Source organism: Danio aesculapii, chromosome 10 (assembly GCF_903798145.1).
Source record: "Danio aesculapii chromosome 10, fDanAes4.1, whole genome shotgun sequence".
NCBI lineage: Eukaryota > Metazoa > Chordata > Actinopteri > Cypriniformes > Danionidae > Danio > Danio aesculapii.
This window is the reverse complement of record NC_079444.1, coordinates 24,958,325-24,978,988: the sequence shown is the minus strand read 5'-3', so window position 1 is coordinate 24,978,988 and position 20,664 is coordinate 24,958,325. Positions and strand designations below refer to the sequence as shown.

The following is a 20,664-nucleotide window of genomic DNA, read 5'->3' as shown; positions in this document are numbered from 1 at the left end:
ATTACTTAAAGGGCACATAAGTTACCCCTTTTTCCAGATTTAAAATAAGTTTTTTGTGTCTCCAGAATGTGTCTGAAAAGTTTCAGCTCAAAACAACCATCAGAGTATTTGTTATAGCTGTCTGAAGTGTCTGTATTATAGCCGGTAAAACCAGGTTGCTGTTTTTTTTGTACTGGGCCTTTAAGGCTAGTCCTCCCCGCCCACCGTTCCCACGTGCCTGTCAGCAACATGCCTCAATCGCTGCCTTCGGCTGCCTCAGGAAGCAGATCTCACGTTGCGTTTGTGAGAAATACCACAGTAAGAACTTTACCAATCAGTATTTTATGCATTTTTTGTAAGTTGCAGCTATGAGTCACACACAAGGTCCTTACAAAGTTCACGCACACACACAGCGAGGACACGCACACACACACACACACACATACACACATAGCGCAGACACACACCAATAGCGCAGACACCCACACACACACACACAGAGAGGGAGACAGAGACAGAGCACACTCTTAGCTTCTCACTCTGTTTGCACGCATATGTGACAGGATACAGGTTAATCTCCACTGCTGTATGGATATCTGTTATGTTAATGTACAAAATAAACCTGATTTAACGTCCACAAACCGGGATTGAAGCGTCTTCCTTTTATAATTGTTCTGACAAGCAGCTTTGCTTATAAAGTAAAGCTAAGCTAAATCGCTGTAATTCATTACACACATGCACTGTTTTAAAACATTTTAAACTTGTAAAACTCACTCTTGATCACTCACTCTTGATCTCATGATTTTTTGTCACATGATCTTGGACTTCACACTTCTGCCACACATAGAAGTTTTGTTGTAGGTCTCTTGTGTTAATAATATAGCTAACTAAACAGAGCTGTGAACATTAGTGAGATCTTATAGTGTCTGACTTTATTTACGGACTAAAGATATACGAGGCTATTTCCGAGAGCGTGAGCAGAGCTACGGGGTCTTGCATTTGTTCAGGAAGTAAATGTGTAAAAGTGGTCAGAAATCATTGTTATTTTCTAATAAGTGATACTGTCGGTCATTATCAAAAAGGAAAAGATGCTGTACATTAAATGTGATCTGTTGATTCTTAGCCTCAGTAAAGCATCTAATGATAAAATGTCACATGACTTGAATTTCACACATTTACACTCTCATTTCCTCTTTGTTTGTTTACTTGTTGGTGATAAACAAGCATAACTGTGAGGCACACAGAGAACACTCAGCGTTAGTAGTTTAGCGTTGTTAGACTGTAAAGGTGTAGAAATGTCTTATAATATCTACGAAGATGTGTTCAGGGCCGAGTCTGGAGGAAGGAACAGAGATCTATTGGAAGTAACAGTGGCTATTTATGAGAGTGCAGACTGTGTGAAAGATCAAGACTTCAGGACAAACACACAACAACCACTTCAACAAACAGGTAATCGCATTCATTCGTCCATTTAATCATGTAGTATTTTGTTTATCCAGAGCTTTAATCCAAATAAAAATGACAAAGTTTGCAGTTGCACATTAAGACATACGACATATTGATTTTTTTCAGGAAGTGGATCATTAAAGACAAACACCAGAGCAACTACAGTATGTTTGGTGCTGCTGTGTTTTCTTCTGCTGACTGCAGTCATAGTGCTAAGCATCTACATCTATACAAACTACACACAAGAGACCAGAATTACTATCCTCAAAGAAGAGAGTGACCAGCTAATAATCAACATGACCAACTTCACAGAAAAGAGAGATCAACTACTAATCAACATGACCAACCTCAGAGAAGATAGAGATCAACTTGTAATCAACATGACCAAACTCACAGAAGAGAGAGATCAACTACAAACTAACATTGTCATTATAAAAGAAGTGCGAGATCAGCTTCTAACCAGGGTCAAAGTTTTCAGTTTAGAGAAAGATCTGTTAGAGAATGAGAACCAAATCCTGAAAAATAAAGAGAAGAGATTATTATCTGAGAATGATTCTTTAATGAAACAAAGAGCGCAGTTACAGCAGGAGAAAAATGACCTGCAGAAGTGTCTTCAAGAATTGGGTAATTATGAACTTCACCACAACTAATTACATTTTAAACACATCAAATATATAAGATTTGCTTATAAACTATTAGAATAAATATATTAAGACTGAAGGGAACTAAATGCTAACACTTACTGTTGTGTTTACAGGTGGATGCTTTTATTATCAGTCCAGATTATACTTCATTTCCTCTGAAAAGAAAAGATGGACTGAGAGCAGAAGATACTGTACAGACAGAAAAGCAGATCTGATCATCATAAACAACAGACAAGAACAGGTGAGTGAAGTATAGTGTGTGTGTGCTTGCGTATGTGTGTTTGTGTGTGTATTCTGGTACTTGTGGTTTACAATTGTACAGTGAAATGGATATAACCTTGGTATTACACTTTTAAAGTGGTTTATGAGGATATGCACTGTTAAATTTTAACATTTGCATGTGCAGTACAGAAGGAACATTCCACTAGGCTGTTCATGGTGGCCCCTGGTTTATATAAATATATATATATATATATATATATAAATATATATTGTTAAAATTTTAAAAAAATTTTAAAAGTTTAAAATTTATAAAAGAGCTATATGATTAATATAGGCTTTTTGGCATTGTTTGAGGCCCCCCAATTCCCCGTAGGCCTAAGCGGCTGCTTACCTCACTTATTGGTTAAGTCCACCCCCTGGTTACTGTTACTGTACACCCTGAATGGTTAGTCACATGTGTAACGGTGAACAACGAGACTCATTATTAAAGCAGCCCGACTTTGAACAACTATGCAACTTTGACTGTCTCATTATTTGTGTCACAGATTTTTACTGCAGTACTGGCAGCTGGACAGTGGCAGTACTGGTGGCATTATCAGATTAAAGTGTAATATTCTAAATGTTTTAGGATTTTGTTAAGAAAATATCTGGTGGTGATTTGGTCTGGATTGGTCTGACTGACAGCGCTAAAGAGGGCAGTTGGAAATGGGTTGATGGCACCATCATGACCACTGAGTGAGAAATTGCTGAGATTATTATTATTATCTACTAAATAATTCACCTAGTCAGTATCATATCACACAGAAAGCAGAACTGAACATCTAATGCTGCTCTGTTGTGCAGGTTCTGGAATCATGGAGAGCCCAATGGACATTATAGCGAGAACTGTGCTTTGTCTCGTTCATCAGGATGGGATGATTATCCATGTGATCATACTTTTCGGTGGATCTGTGAGAACAGCATTTAAAGAGTATTTAAATCACATACTACACATACACACATAGTATTTATCTAATTAAACTATATTCTAAACATTGTTAGTTACATTAATGAATGAATCTGTTCTATCAGTTCAAATGTAATCACCAGGCTTCATCCTCATTCAACACCTCAAAACACTTTACACAGGACTATTAAACAGCCTCACCTGTTGAGCATCACCAGCATAAAACAAGCACACATACATGCTGCAACCCTATTCATAATTCATCTGTCCTAAATACTATTTACGTGTCCCTAATCGTAGTATTTTTTTAAAATTATTATAATGAAGTAATCTGGATGGTTTTCTATTTCCATGCAGACATTTACATCCAATATTGGATGTGAATTTGATTTAATGGCTATGCAGTGGCGCAGTAGGTAGTGCTGTCGTCTCACAGCAAGAAGGTCGCCTGTTCAAGCCTCAGTTGGGCCAGTTGGCATTTCTGTGTGGAGTTTGCATGTTCTCCCTGCATTCACGTGGGTTTCCTCCGGGTGCTCCGGTGTCCCCCACAGTCCAAAGAAATGCGGTGCAGGTGAATTGGGTAAAGCTAAATTGTCCGTAGTGTATGAGTATGAATGAGTGTGTATGGATGTTTCCCAGAGATGGGTTGCAGCTGGAAGGGCATCCGCTGCGTAAAAAAATGTGCTGGATAAGTTGGTGGTTCATTCCGCTGTGGCGGCCCCAGGTTAATAAAGGGACTAAGCTGAAAAGAAAAAGAATGAATGAATGATTTATCAATATAACAATTTTATTAGCAAACACCTGTAAAAGTGTTTAAGTGTGTGTGTGTAACTGTAAATTAATTTTGCTTATGAGGGAGGGTTGGGATTAATATTTGTTTTTATAAAACTAACCTGCTGTTTTTGTAAAAGTCTACTAAACAGATTTTTAAAAGTGTTAAAACTACAAACATGACTTCGGTTAAGGCAGCATTTCTCAATTTCAGTCCTCACACCCCACTGCTTTGCACATTCTTTCGTCTTATCACTTCAGGTGTTTGTTCCTATTTGACCGTAAATGCCCCTCCTCAGGATATTGAGGAGTGAACTCCTCAGGATATTCCACCAATGATTCTAAGCCGAAGGGAGCATATATGTTTTATTCAAATGCTTTTGAATAAATATGAATTTAAATTGTACTTATTTACCGACAAATATTGTCACAATTCACACAACTCATCCATATCATCTGTGTGTGAACACAGCAAATCAACAAATGAGCGTTCTGAACTACAGTAAAGTTTTACCATGCTCAGGTATGGAACATTGAAGGAGGAGAGGTGGTGGGTGTGATTTTCCGAAGTATTGCGATCCTGTATTAACATCTAAGTTAATAACTTCCCGTTTGAAAATGGAATTCACACCTAATCCCTAATTCTAACCCTAACTTTAAATGATTCCCAAAATCAGAGGGGAATAATAGTTGGATAAGTGTCATGGTCTGTCACCTGCATGTTGTCATCACATTCAATTGTTTTGTTTTCTCAGCGCAGCTCGCCAATTGCTCCGCTGTCTCACCCCACTTACTCGTCATTCTACTCATTCGATTATTACATAATTCGCACCTGTCTGTAGTTTCTTTTCATTAGTCTCCCTATTTATTCCTCTCGTTCACATTGTCCTGTACCTTATCGTTCATGTGTCCTAACCTTACGGTCTGAATTTACCACACACCACCAGGATCCAGAGCCCTATGTCAACAATCCATCACCACCCTATAATGGAGACCCCAGCTCCTGTCAGGCCTTTTTATTGCAGTGGGGGTTTTTTGCCCTGCAATCCTGCCATTATGCCTCAGAGGCATCCAAGGTGGCATATGTTCTGACCCTACTTATCGAGAGAGCATGTGAGTGGGATACTGCAATCTGGGATGCAAGGGCACCTTTCTGCCACTTTTTTGATGACTTCAAGGAAGAAATAATTAAGCTCCTTGACCAGTCGGCCCAGGGAGATGAGGCGGCTACCCGATTGCCACGACTGTACCAGGAGGGTTAATCCATGACTGACTATTCCATCCAGTTCAAGACGTTATCTGCTACCTGTGACTGGAATGAAGAGGACCTCCGATCCAGATTTTTTGAGGGTCTGAATGAGGAGATCCAAGATGAGTTTGCTTCTCATGAGCTTCCTCGTCCCCTGGAAACTTTTATTGATCTGGCTCTCTATGTGGAGTGGTGCCTTTGCCGCCACCGTCAGTGGCGGTCATTCCATTCTTCCCAGAGGGTTGATGACATCTCTTCCCAATAAGCCAGCTCTTCTACTCCCTCCTCATCTGATCTTGAGCCCTTGCTCGTGGCGTGTGTCTTTACTGTGGCAAACCAGGGCATTTTGCCCTCAAGTGCCCTTAAAAAGCCAAGGCCCATCAGTAAACCGGGGGATCCTGGTGGGCGCCTCTCCCTGTCACCATTCAACATGAAGGATACCTCAACTCGAGCTCTACCTTGCTTGATTCAGGGGCAGAGGGCAATTTCCTGGACTGTTACACTGCCAAGCAGTGGGGTATGCCCACTATTCCCCTCCCTTCTCCCATTTCTGTCTGGTCATTAGCTGGTCAGCTCATCTCTACCATTACCCACATCACCCCTCGTGTAAGTCTTGTTGTTTCCGGCAATCACTGTGAGGCCATTAAATTGTACCTTTTTGATTTCTCCTGTTGTCTTGGGCCATCCCTGGCTGGTACAGCACAATCCTCACATTGATTGGTCCAGGAATTTTGTGTTGGCCTGGAGTCAGTCTTGTCATGCATCTTGTTTGGGTTCTGCCTTGTCTCCTGGTTCTTTGTGTTCTGTGTTGCAGGAGGAGACAGCCAATTTAACTAAGGTCCCGGTTGAGTACCATGGTCTTCGCCAAGTCTTTAGCAGGTCTCGGGCCAGATTTCTCCCTCCTCATCGACTATACAACTGTGCCATTGATCTCTTCCCAGGCACTTCTCTGCCCAAGGGTCGCTTGAATTCCCTTTCTGGTCTAGAAAGAGAGGCTATGCAAAGGTATATTAGGGATTACTTAGTACTAGTCTCATCCGTCCCCCATCATCACCTGTGGGTGCGGGGTTCTTCTTTGTAAAGAAGGATGGCTCCCAGTGTCCATGTATCAACTACAGAGGGCTGAATGACATCACGATTAAAAACAGGTACCCCTTACCTCTTATGTCATCTGCCTTTGAATTGGTGCAGGGAGCCCGGGTTTTTTTTACCAAATTAGACCTCCATAATGCTTTTCACTTGATGCACATCCGCGAGGGAGATGAGTGGAAGACTTTAGTGGTTGATGAGTGCCCCAGCTGTCTTCCAGGCCCTGGTTAACGACGTGCTGAAAGACATGGTAAACCACTTTGTCTTTGTTTACCTGGATGATTTTCTCATTTATTTCTCATTCATATTCTGATGTTGGGATACAGTGGTCCTTCAAAGATGGCAAGGTGCATCCTTGTGCCATTTTCTCTCATCGCCTGAGCCCAGCAGAACGTAATTACAACATTGGTAATAGGGAGCTGTTGGTAGTCAGGCTGGTTTTGGGTGAGTGGCCTCACTGGCTGGAGGGATCAGCGCACCCCTTCTTGGTCTGAACGGACCATAAGAAACTTGAGTATAACCATTCGGTCAAGAGGTTAAGTGCACGCCAGGCCCACTGGGCACTCTTCTTTGGCTGGTTCTCTCTTACTGGCCAGGGTTCAGAAATACTAAACCTGATGCCCTCTCTCGGCTGTTCGAGGTCCCCAGTGGGGAGTCCCCAATTGGATCCATCCTCCCTGAGGGAGTGGTGGTTGGGTCTCTCTCCTGGGGCATCGATCAGCAGGTAATAAAGGCCAGTTGAGGTATTTAAGTACCAGAAGGGTATCCAGACGGTCGGTTGTTTGTACCGGTTGCACCCACTAGAGAACCTCTCATTGCATCCAGGTTGGTTTGTCATCCAGGAATTTGGAGATCACTTGCTGTCATCCGCCAGCGATTTTAGTGGCCCTCTCTGAGGCCGGACGTCAGGCAGTTTGTATTGGCTTGCTCAATATGTGCCCCGAACAAGACCTCTAACCGAGTGCCTGTTGGTCTGGTCCAGCCCTTGCCCATTCCCTCTCGTCCATGGCCACACCTGGCCCTTGACTTTGTTTCTGGCCTTCCCCCCTCAAGAGGAAATCATGACTGTAGTGGACCGTTTTTCTAAAGCAGCCCATTTTATAGATAACTTTCCGGCATACAGTGTCAGGAGACTGTTAGATGTCAGACGCCGGGACCGGGGTTTCCAGTATCTAGTGGACTGGGAGGGTTATGGTCCTGAGGAGAGGATTTGGATTCTGGCTCTGCATGTTCTAGCGATGGGGTAAGCCCCTCCCCTGAGGCGCCAGGTGGCGCTCCTAGAGGGGGAGGTACTGTCATGGTTTGTCACCTGCATGTTGTCATCACATTCATTTGTTTTGTTTTCTCGGCGCACATGGCATTGTTTTGACAGCTTGTCATGTGTTCCACTGTCTCACCCTGTACCTTTTCGTTCGTGTATCCTAACCTTACGGTCTGGATTTCTTAAATCTTGTCCAGTCCAGTCTAGTTTTGTCTCATCTCACTACTGTTAGGCTGCAGTGCCAGTCTTTAATTTTGTTTTGGATTTCTGCCTCTTTTCCTTAGTCAGACCATCCCTGCTGTAGACCAGCCATAGTTTCCTCGCTTCTCTGCACTTCCTGCTCCTGTCCCTTTCTACCCCCCACCAGCGATCTCCCTCTTTAGTCGCCTTGCACTCTACCTGCGCTCTCTCATCCTGGCCACCGGCACCACAGCATTAACCCCTTGCTGACTAACGGTTTGGATTGTAATGCTCCTCCTGCTAGAACATTTTAGTATTGCTTTCACTTTCTTTTTGCATTAACTCTATTAACTAGCGCATACATCATTGTGCGCCCTCTACAGGTCAACCTTGGTATTTTTTTTATATTTCTTTTATTTTGCCAGGATTTGTTGCACTCTTCTGTGGGTTCCCCAGCTACCTCTGCTGTAGGTTTTTGTTATAGCCCAGTCTACTTGGTGAAATCACTGTCAAAAGCCTTTCAAACTAAACTTCAAATAAGAGAGACATGCAAAATATTCAGAGCAGTGGGGTGCCAGGACTAGAATTAAGAACCACTGGGGTTTAGGGGTTTGTGTTTTTAATGATAAATAACTAACCTGATAAAAAATATTTATTGCATGATGGTTAAATTTTATATTTCATCTGCGACAACATTGAGAACTTGATCAAGACACATTTGTTTATTAACTTTAGAATGCAGTATTATGCAAGCACATAAGCAGATTTCTCTGGAGGATTAACTTCAACTCCATCTTCAGCTGATAAAAAAACATTAAGTAAGGTTAAATTATCAGTGTGTTCCAAACAGCATATACTGTACTGCCCTCTAAAGGACAATTTGGAGTGAAAACAATCATGACGGCATTCAATTATATTGAAGTGTCGTTCCAAACCAAAGTGCTCTAAACCAACTCTGGCCACTTTTTTAGTTGTACTTGACAGCTGAACAACCAGTAATGATACTGTAGCAGGTTTTCCTCAGTACGCAAATGCTGTCACTGATTTTTAGCTACTAGTGGACAGAACTGCAGTCTGTCAAGCTGCAACAGTCACACTTCCTCTGGTTTCATCTACACGTGGACTAGATTTATCATAGAATCATTGTGGATACGTACCCCTGTCTACATTTCTGGAAAGCGTGAATGTAGAGTGAAATTTGAAATCATCAAAAAGCGTACACAGCAGCCTCTGGTGAAACTGCAAGCAGATGAACCTCCGGTTACAAATTTCGCTGTCCCCAGAAATGTGGACCTGGGTACGTATCTGTAATAAGCTTGAGTTGCAACAACTAATTAACCCACATCTCTACCCACCTGTGATTCTATTTACCTGGACTCCAGTCTATCCTTTAGTCTCCAGGGTAACATTTCACAACAACAGTGCATGAATAATGTGCTATAATGTATAAATGAAATGTTACTTTATAAACAAATGATGAATTAAGGCATGCGCTAATCAAGAACTCACTTCAACATGAGTAAACACTTTAGTTTAAGCTCAATGTGATTCACTCTATGAGAAATAATATTCATTAAAAGTGCAACTTGACCAACATGAACTCAAGACCTGTTAATGTATCACAATGTCATGAATTTACTTGAAGGGATCCATTATTATTAACTCATTCCTAACTTAACTCATGAACTCCTGTGTTTAAGCGTAATGGTCATACATGTCTGTTTACATTGGAAAACTAAAGAAAAGTGTTTTGTCTACATCCTAATGAACAGTTTAAACACAGGAGTTCGTGAATTAAGGTAAAAATTAGTAAAAAATAAAGTTCTTGATTGAGCATGTCTTAACTCATTATTGGTTTATTACAAATAACATGTAGTTTATAAATTAATACATCATTATTCATGTATTCTTATTGTAAAGTGTTACCATCTCCAATTTCCAGTTTTCTCCCAGTTGTCTGCCTACAAAGGACAATTGTCCTGTGTGTGTGCTGTAATATTACCTGTTTGATCTGCTTTCAGTATTGACATCTATTGCTCAGTGATTTTTTCTGTAAATAAAGGCTGTGTTTAAAAATTACCTGTTCTCAAGTGTGTGTTTTCTGACATTTAAACTCTTTATTTGTATTTGGTAATATTATTTATTTTGTGTTTGAGTGCCCATATATTACAGAAGAAGTAGGATTATGTTACTATTTAAGATGATTTTTAGTCATTGAGTCTGAGGAATGGAGGCCACACATAAATACTTTGCCCGAATATTGTGAGTTTTTTGTTTCAGAATCTATAGAATATAGAGACTTTCTGAATCTCATGTCTGATGGCCTCAGGAAATAGAGATGCTGCTGCACCTCATACCTTTCACAGTTCAATCACTTTCTCCTGCTGTTGTTTCAGTTTCACCATTCACTAAACCTCTCTTTGAGCAGAAACTGACACTTTAACACTTTAGTCAGTACTTTGTGCTTCATCTGAATGATGAACAATGCACTGATGCACACATAAATGCCATAACAAAGTTCGCAGTACACACACACACACACACACACACACACACACACACACACACACACACACACACGCATCTACTTCAAGCAGCCTCATATAGCCTCTACAGTATGTATTTTCTTTATTACAAGCATGCTCTGTTTTGAACGTTTTAAAATGATAAAACTCGATCTTGAGGTGCAGCTGATCACAGAGAGCTGGAACAGATCTTTTAATCCCAGTTGCTTTGCAACTCCTGTTTTGTGGACATGTGCATACGCATAGTTTTTGCTTTAAACCTTTGACTGCCCCTCTACCAAATGGTTGACCATGTTTTTACTGTTTTAAATAATGACTGTTAAATTCATTTAAAGAATGACTGTTTTAAATAATGACTTACGCACACAGTATTGTTTGTTTACAAAAAAATCTAACAAACCTAATCCTGTTGCACTACTACACTTAGTATTGGATGTATTGTATAAAAAAATTAAAAAAAACAAGAAAGCATGTTAAATAAGAATCTGAAATATTTTTATGGCATACTTAAAAAGATAAAGATAATTTAGTATTTAAAAATGTTTTATTTTGAATATATATTTTTGTAAATAAATTGGTCTTACACTTCATATTTTCAGACATTTCATAGTATATATATTAATTCCAGTACTTTTACCATAAACCAGCATATCAACTATTTGGTAGAGGCTGATATTTTAGAAATTATGGGATGTGTTGAAAAAACTGCTAAGAGTGTATAAACTTGTATCATCAAGATTTAAGAAATGCAATCCAAACATTTTTTTCTTGCTGGGATAGTTAAAGGGTTAAGGCAAATTGAATAAAAAACATAATGCTTACTTCTGAATTTTTTGTGTCACATGATCTTGGCCTTCACACTTCTGCCACACACAGAAGTTTCGTTGTAGATCTATTGTGTTAAAAATACAGCTAACTACGATGGAGAGCTGCGAACATTAGTGAGATCTTACAAGGCTATTTCCGACAGTGTGAGCCGAGCTGAGCTTTGGGGTCTTGCATTTGTTCAGGAAGTGGTCCGAAATCATTGTTATTATCTACTAAGCGATTCTCTCAGTCATCAAAAAGGAAACAACACTGTACATCAAATGGGATCTGTTGATACGGAACATGTGTAGATTTAGCTGCTCATATTCTTAGCCTCAGAAAATGATGAGATGTCACATGACTTAAATTTCACACATTTAGACTTTCACTTCCTCTTTGTTTAATTAGTTGTTGGTGATAAATGTGCATAACTGTGTGGCACACAAAGAACATTCAGTGTTAGTAGTTTAAGGTTATTAGCCTGTAAAAGAGTAGAAATGTGTAATAATATTTATGAGGATGTGTTCAGGACCGTGTCTGGGGGAAGGAACATAGATCTATTGGAGATGACGGTGGCTATTTATGAGAGTGCAGACTGTGTGAAAGATCAAGACTCCAGGACAAACACACAACAACCTCTTCTACAAACAGGTAATGCAGTTATGGTTCATGCAGTTAGTTAATCCTGAGCTTCGAACCAAATAAAAAAAGTTAAGAACATTAAGACATAAAAATATGAAGACATATAACATCATATTGATTTTCATCAGGAAGTGGTTCATTAAAGACAAGCACCAGAGCTTCTCCAGTATGTTTGGTGCTGCTGTGTTTTCTTATGCTGACTGCAGTCATAGTGCTAAGCGTCTACATCTATACAAACTACACACAAGAGACCAGAATTACTATCCTCACAGAAGAGAGTGACCAGCTACTAATCAACATGACCAACCTCACAGAAGAGAGAGATCAGCTACTAACCAGGGTCAAAGTTTTCAGTTTAGAGAAAGATCAGTTAGAGAATGAGAACCAAATCCTGAAAAATAAAGAGAAGAGATTATTATCTGAGAATGATTCTTTAATGAAACAAAGAGCGCAGTTACAGCAGGAGAAAAATGACCTGCAGATGTTTCTTTATGAACAGGGTAACTATGAACTTCACCACAACTAATTACACACGAAACAAATCAAATATATAAGATTTGCTTATAAACTATTAGAATAAATATATTAAGACTGAAGGGAACTAAATGGTAACACTTACTGTTGTGTTTACAGGCGGATGCTTTTATTATCAGTCCAGATTATACTTCATTTCCTATGAGAAGAAGAGCTGGTCTGAGAGCAAAAGATACTGTAGAGACAGAAAAGCAGATCTGATCATCATAAACAACAGAGAAGAGCAGGTGAGTGAAGTATACTGCGTGTGTATTCTGGTATATATGGTTTACAGCTGTAGAGTGACATGGGTATGACCTTGATAATACACTTTTAAAGTGGTTAATGAGGATGTGCACTGTGTCATCGTAATTTAAAATGACGGTTGGGTTTAGGGTAAGGCCCTATAATAAGTGGTTTATACAGTATAAAATAGATTAAGCCTATGGAGGAACCTTATAATCTACATTCGTGTGTTTGTCTGTAGAAAATCACTTATTGATCATAATAAATATGATTGTTGTTATTTTGTTTGCTTCACATGGATTTACAAGTGTTACTGTTACTGTACACCCTAAATGGTTAGTCACATGTGTAACGGTGAACAACGAGACTCGTTATTAGAGCAGCCCGACTTTGAACAACAATACAACTTTGACCGTCTCATTATTTGTCACAGATTTTTACTGCAGTACTGCCAACTGGACAGTGGGAGTGCTACACAAAGCCAACTAAGCATAATTAGATTTTATATAATTGGTTCTTCTTCTTAGTATTATAATAAGACAATATCAGGTGGTGTTACAGTCTGGATTGGTTTGACTGACAGTAATGAAGAGAGCAGATGAAATTTAGATTTTTCATGGCCAAGTTTGTTGTCAAGAGATTCATATACTTTTATATACAAGGTATAAAGTCTGTGTGAAGGCAGCTAACTAGTGACAGATTACAATGTCATTTTGTTTACATTTTAGGATTTTGTTAAGAAAATATCTGGTGGTGATATGATTTGGATTGGTCTGACTGACAGTGATGAGGAGGGCAATTGGAAATGGGTTGATGGCACCAGCCTGACCACTGGGTGAGAAATCGCTAAACAGAACTGATATTTATCTAATAAATGATACTCCAGTCACTGAAGAACTGAACATCTGATGCTGATCTGTAGTTTCAGGTTTTGGGGCACTTTTGAACCCAATGGAAAAAGAGGAGAGAACTGCGCTGTATCTTATTCTTCCGGATGGGCTGATTATCCATGTAATGCTTATTTTCAGTGGATCTGTGAGAAAAGAGCAGTTTAAAAAGTCATTTAATTGTATTTTTGTTCATGCTATAAATTACAGGCAACATTTTTTCTCTCTTAAATACAATATTCAGAAATACAATGTGTCTTATTAAAATTATATACAAAACATTGTTATTTACACTATAATAAATAAATCTGTTCTATTAATTGTGATGGAATCCCCAGGCTTCACCCTCATTCAGCACCATCAAACACTTTACACAGGACTATTAAACAGCCAATTAGCATATCAATCACCAGCAAAAAACATACCTGCCAACATTCAGATCTTAAAATCTGGGAGATTTTATCCGGGGTTGCGCGCAAAGTGAAGAGCGGGGGCGAGGAAAGGTGCACGCAAAGTGCTGAGGGTGAAGGTGTGTGCGAACTGAGGAGCAGCTATGAAGATGGGGCATGGGGACTAAACCAAAAAGCTGGGGGGGGATTTCAGGAATTTTCCAGGAGACAGAACAATACGGGAGGTGGGCGGGAGATGGGCCTGAAATATGGGAGACTCCCGGGAAAAACAGGAGTGTTGGCAGGTATGGTACAAAACCAGCACACACACTTGCTGCATCCCCTGAAAAATGTAGCTGTAAATGATTCATTAATCATAACAGGTTATAATTATACATGTTTGTTTCAGTTATATGTAATAACTAGATGTAGCATTATTAAAATTACTATTGAAACTAGTTCACCCCATGAACATTCAAAACTATAGACTAGCTTTTCTTAATCAGATACTTTTTATACCTTTTACAAGATGTAAGATAAGTCTTTGGTGTCTACAGAATGTGTCTGGAAAGTTTCAGCCCAAAACACCCATCAGATCATTTATTATAGCTTTTAGAATATGTCCATTTTGTGTTCAGGGCAACGTGTAGCTGTTTTTGTAGCCTGTGCCTTTAATGCAAATGAGCTGGTTCTCCCCACCCATCGTTCTTATGTGCATGTCAGTTTCTACTGTGTCTAGTCAGATAAACAGCACAGAGACAGACACAAATGAAGCAGATCCAAGATTCAGTTTATGAGTTAAATATAGCAAGTAAGTTTATTTGATGTATTTGTGGTCAAGTTTATTCCAGCAAATGATACACTGATGCACACATAAATGCCATGACAAAGTTCGCAGTTCACACACACACGGTTTTTGCACATCTACTTGAAGTAGCCTCGCATACTGAGGCTTCTGTGTCTTTTCTTTGTTACAAACATGCTCTGTTTTAAAAATGTTTGAAACTGGTAAAACTCATTCTTGAGGTGCAGCTGAGCACAGAGAGTTGGAACAGATCTTTTATTCCCAGTTTCTTTGCAACTCCTGTTTTGTGGACATGTGTATATGCGTTACTATACATGTCAATACGCAGCTGTCATTCAATTCCATGGGCAGGGCTGCACTTTGTCATGTTGTGGCAGACCTCAAAATCCATGGGGTTTGTATCCTATTTTAAAGTCAGAAAATTTAAGAAAGACACTTGTTGTGTTTATCACTCCAACGTTGGAAAAAAGTTTTCATTCATCCAAGTAAAATAATTTAGGGCAATGGTTCACATCTAATTTTTATTTACTCTCACTTGAGCCCATGAAAAATAAATAATTTGCCTTAGCAATATTTTCTCTGTTTATGAAAACAATTTTATATAATCTGTAACAAAGCATATTTGTCTTGTTGAAAAAAAAATATTAATTTCAATTCTCTTTTTGATCTAAACACAAAGATAAAGCTTTATTCAAAACAAAAATTCCCATAAAATTTTCATTCATCCAATTTTTTTTTAAATATACAACATCTATTTATGTAATGTTCCAAGTAAGACTGTCAATGCAATAAAGCTATAAGAGCCAACGCCAATAGAAACATAAACGTGTCAACCAATGCTTCAGATCATGCAGTCGGATGAATCACTTGATCAGCTATTTACAAATAACACTGTAATAGTCAGCAGTATTAATTATTTCTTGGTCTTGCCTCACTTTAGGTGAAGTAAAGAACAGATGTCTAAACTTAGTCTCAACTTGTTTGTAAGTTATATTTTCCACCATTACACATGTGATCTCCAAGCCACATTACTACAGCAGGGAAGGGCGAAACACTTTCAATTCAGCATGAAAGCATTTGTATTCATTATCAACTTAAAATGGAAATATAACCTTCATAAAGGTGGTAACTGGGGTCATGTAACATGTCAAGTATACTGATCTTCATAAACGTGGTAACTGGGGTCATGTAACATATCAAGTTTTCTAACCTTCATAAACGTGGTAACTGGAGTCATGTAACATGTCAAGTATACTGATCTTCATAAACGTGTTAACTAGGGTCATGTAACATGTCAAGTATACTGATCTTCATAAACGTGTTAACTAGGGTCATGTAACATGTCAAGTATACTGATCTTCATAAACGTGTTAACTAGGGTCATGTAACATGTCAAGTATACTGATCTTCATAAATGTGTTAACTAGGGTCATGTAACATGTCAAGTATACTGATCTTCATAAACGTGTTAACTAGGGTCATGTAACATGTCAAGTATACTGATCTTCATAAACGTAGTAACTAGGGTCATGCAACATGTCAAGTATACTGAGCTTCATAAACGTGTTAACTAGGGTCATGTAACATGTCAAGTATACTGATCTTCATAAACGTGGTAACTGGGGTCATGTAACATATCAAGTATACTGATCTTCATAAACGTGGTAACTGGGGTCATGTAACATATCAAGTATACTGATCTTCATAAACGTAGTAACTGGGGTCATGTAACATGTCAAGTTTTCTAACCTTCATAAAGGTGGTAACTGGGGTGTTGTGGGCGATCCACGAACCATTGACTTAATATGCAGCTGACAATCAATTTGGTGGTCGAGGAAAACTGCAGTCCTACACCATGTCAAGTCAGAAAATGTAAAAAAAGAGACTTTTTGTGATTATATTACTCTATGTGTTCACATTACAAAGAAATATTGTTGGTTTAAAGTAAAAAATATTATTTTGAGAAAAATTAATGCTTCTAGTTTTACTCAAGTTTAAGTTTTTGCCTTCAGACAAATTGAATAAAAACCATTGTTTTTACTTTTTCTTCATTTTTTTATGTCACATGATCTTGGCTGCCACACTTCTGCCACACACAGAAGTTTTGTTGCAGATCTCTTGTGTTAAAAATAGAGCTAACCAAAGACAGCTGCGAACATTAGAGATATCTTATGTTGTCTGACTAAGGACTAAAGAAATATGAGGCTATTTCCGACAAGGTGAGCAGAGTTGAGCTTCGAGTGTTGCATTTGTTCAGGAAGTAAAAGTGTGTCCTCTGGTCAGAAACCATGATTATTATCTAATAAGTGATTCTCTCAGTCATTATCAAAAAGGAAACAATACTGTACATCAAATGTGATCTGTTGATGCCGAACATTTGTTAATTTAACTGCTCACATTCTTAGCCTCAGAAAACGATGAGATGTCACATGACTTGAATTTGACACATTTAGACTCTCATTTCCTCTTTGTTTTAGTTGTTGGTGATAAACGTGCATAACTGAAAGGCACACAAAGAACATTCAGCATTAGCCGTTTAAGCTTATTAGCCTGTAATAGAGTAGAAATGTCTAATGATGTTTATAATGATGTGTTTAGCATCGGGTCTGGGAGACGGAAAACAGAGAAAGTGGAGATGACGGTGGCTATTTATGAGAGTGCAGACTGTGTGAGAGATCAAGACTTCAGGACAAACACACAACAATCATTTCAACAAACAGGTAATCGCATTCATTCATGCATTTAATCATTTAGTATTTAGTTTTTCCAGAGCTTTAATCCAAAAAAAATTGCAGTTGCACATTAAGACATATACAGTAACACCATAATGATTTTCTTTAGGAAGTGGATCATTAAAGACAAGCACCAGAGCATCTCCAGTATGTTTGGTGCTGCTGTGTTTTCTTCTGCTGACTGCAGTCATTATACTGAGTGTCTACATCTATACAAACTACACACAAGAAACCAGATTAACTATCCTCACAGAAGAGAGAGAGCAGCTACTAATAAAAATAACCAACCTTACAGAAAAGAGAGACCAGCTACTAAATAACATTGTCAATATAACAGAAGAGAGAGACCAGCTAACACAAAGAGCGCAGTTATGGCAGGAGAAAAATTACCTGCAGAAGCATCTTGATGAATTGGGTAATTATGAACTAATTACACATTAAACAAATTAAATATATCAGATTTGGTTAAAAACTGTTAGCATAAATATGTTAAGATCGTAACACTTTACAATAACAGTACATGAATGATGATGTATTAATATGTAAACTAAATATTGTTATGAATTAATGATGAGTTTAGGTGTGCGCAAATCATGAACTAACTTTACATGCAACCTGAGTCACATGAGTACATAACGGTTACCTTAATAATTGTTAGTACATATTGTTAATTAATATATTAATTAACATTTAAGTTTAAGATAAATATAATAGACATGCATGTACTTACAGGTAGCCGTTATTGACTCATGTTGTAGTTAAAGTTAGTTCACGCATACGTTTACATTCATACATAAGTTCACAATAAAGTCATGTTTAGTTTGCATATTAATACATTAAAATTCATGTACTGTTACTTTAAAGTGTCGCTGTTAAGATTGAAGGAAACTAAATTCTAACACTGTTGTGTTTACAGATGGATGGTTTTATTATCAGTCCAGTTTTTACTTCATTTCCTCTGAGAAGAAGAACTGGCCTGAGAGCAGAAGGTACTGTACAGGGAAAAAAGCAGATCTGATCATCATAAACAACCGAGAGGAACAAGTGAGTGAAGTTTACTGTGTGTGTGTGTGTGTGTGTGTGTGTGTGTGTGTGTGTGTGTGTGTGTGTGTGTGTGTGTGTGTGTGTGTGTGTGTGGGGGGGGGGGGGGGGGGGGGGGTGTGTGTGGGTGTGTGTGTGTGTGTGGTGTGTGTGTGTGTGTGTGTGTTTGTGTATTCTGGTATATGTGGTTTACAGTTGTACAGTGACATGGGTATGACCTTGGTATTGCACTTTTAAAGTGGTTTATGAGGACATGCACTGTGTTATTGTAATTTAAAATGACAATTGGGTAAAGGGGTACAGATAGGGCTGGGCAATTTGGCCTAAAATCAAAATCTCGATTAATTGAACATTTGAATTTGATTACAATTAATGAAGAATTAATTTATATATATTTTTTTCTTTTCTTTTTTTTTTTTTTTTTTGCCCTCATAGTTCACTGACAGGTTTTGTAATGTAAATATGCTCACATATAATAAGGGTGAGATTTCTGAAAGAAGGGTGCATACCAAGTCTGCCGTCAAGAGATTCATATACTTTTATATACAAGGTATAAAGTCTGTGTGAAGGCAGCTAAATGGTGGCATTATCAGATTAAAGTGTAATATTCTAAATGTTTTAGGATTTTGTTAAGAAAAGATCTGGTGGTGCTGTGTTCTGGATTGGTCTGACTGACAGCGCTAAAGAGGGCAGTTGGAAATGGGTTGATGGCACCATCATGACCACTGAGTGAGAAATTGCTGAGATTATTATTATTATCTACTAAATAATTCACCTAGTCAGAATCATGTCACACAGAAAGCAGAACTGAACATCTAATGCTGCTCTATTGTGCAGGTTCTGGAATCATGGAGAGCCCAATGGACATAATAGCGAGAACTGTGCTGTGTTTCGTTCATCAGGATGGGCTGATTATCGATGTGATAATACCTTTCAATGGATCTGTGAGAACAGCATTTAAAAAGTCTTTAAATCACATGCTGCACACATACACTCTCACTAGTTATCTAATTAAAACTATATTCTAAACATTGTTAGTTACATTATTGAATAAATCTGTTCTATCAGTTCAAATGTAATCACCAGGCTTCATCCTCATTCAACACCACAAAACACTTTACACAGGACTATTAAACAGCCTTACCTGTTGAGCATCACCAGCATAAAACAAGCACACACACATGCTGCAACCCTATTCATAATCTATCTGTCCTAAATACTATTTGCGTGTCCCTAGTCAGAGTATGTTTAAATGGTTATGACCAAGTAATCTGGATGGTTTATTTCCATGCAGACTCTCAAATCTAATATTGGATGTGAATTTGATTTAACAGGTTTATTAGCAAACACTTGTAAAAAGTGTTTGTAACTGTAATTTAACTTCGTTTATAAGGACGGGTTGGGAATAGTATTTGTTTTTGTTTTCCTGTAACTATCCTGCCGGTTTTGTAGAAGTTAAATAAACAAATTTTAAAAAGTGTTAAAAACTACACACATGACTTCGGTTAAGGCAGCGTTTCTCAATTTCAGACCTCGTGCCAACTGCTTTGCACATTCTTTCTTTCATCACTTCAGGCGTTTGTTGCAATTTGAACGTAAGTACCCTGCAATTCTGGAATAGTTGACGGTTCATTCTGCTGTGGCGACCCCTGATAAATAAGGAACTAAGGGACTGCTATAGGGAATACTACTAGGGGTGTCAAAATTAATTAGATTAGATTAGATTAGATTCAACTTTATTGTCATTACACATGTACAAGTACAAGGCAACGAAATGCAGTTTAGGTCTAACCAGCAGTGCAATAGCAGCAAGTGCAGGATACAGGTATAAGTTATAAAGTGCAGTTATAGAAAAACTATGGTAATATTTACAGATGGATGTACTATCAACATTATATACAGGTTGTATTAGCTATGAACAGATTTACAATAAATGAATATATGTACAGGATGCTATTAATAATCAGGAGTGTGCAGATAAACATAATTACAAATGTCCATGTGCAGTGGGTATGTACAGTTCAATAAATGAATCAGTGCAATGAATATGTGCAAACTTTAAATGTGCAAATGTTAAATAGTGCAGTGATTGTGAGGAGTATAAGTCAGAGGAGTGTGGGGGGTGTATTGGGGGGGCAAAAGAGTCAGTGAGGGGCAGAGTTCAAAAGGGAGACAGCTCTGGGGAAAAAGCTGTTCCTCAGTCTGCTGGTTTTTGTCCGGGGGAGCCTGAAGCGCCTGCCGGAAGGCAGGAGAGAAAACAGTCTGTGAGCAGGGTGAGAGGTGTCCTTAA

The 20,664-nt window shown here is 38.5% G+C and overlaps 1 protein-coding gene across 1 annotated transcript; it reads left to right on the top strand.

Moving 5' to 3' along the window:
• Window positions 1–1,254: 1,254 nt before the first annotated feature.
• LOC130236758 (uncharacterized) lies at window positions 1,255–20,479 on the top strand. The gene is made up of 19 exons (XM_056467512.1): window positions 1,255–1,428; window positions 1,552–1,850; window positions 1,932–2,049; window positions 2,183–2,310; window positions 2,920–3,026; window positions 3,135–3,241; window positions 5,730–5,863; window positions 6,072–6,262; window positions 7,329–7,589; window positions 11,610–11,770; window positions 11,890–12,261; window positions 12,395–12,522; window positions 13,249–13,355; window positions 13,443–13,569; window positions 17,105–17,321; window positions 17,443–17,748; window positions 18,250–18,377; window positions 18,997–19,103; window positions 19,212–20,479. The coding sequence occupies exons 1-19, from the start codon at window positions 1,275–1,277 to the stop codon at window positions 19,333–19,335; spliced, it is 3,276 nt and encodes a 1,091-aa protein (XP_056323487.1). The 5' UTR covers window positions 1,255–1,274; the 3' UTR covers window positions 19,336–20,479.
• Window positions 20,480–20,664: the final 185 nt, after the last annotated feature.

What these genes read in the sequence shown, in the direction of transcription:
- LOC130236758 (XM_056467512.1), top strand. Translation starts at nt 1,275, where the DNA reads ATGTCTTATAATATCTACGAAGATGTGTTCAGGGCCGAGTCTGGAGGA. An exon ending in CTGCATGTTCTAGCGATGGG is followed by an intron (nt 7,590 to 11,609) that starts GTAAGCCCCTCC and finishes AGCCTGTAAAAG; the next exon opens with AGTAGAAATGTGTAATAATA. An exon ending in ACAACCTCTTCTACAAACAG is followed by an intron (nt 11,771 to 11,889) that starts GTAATGCAGTTA and finishes GATTTTCATCAG; the next exon opens with GAAGTGGTTCATTAAAGACA.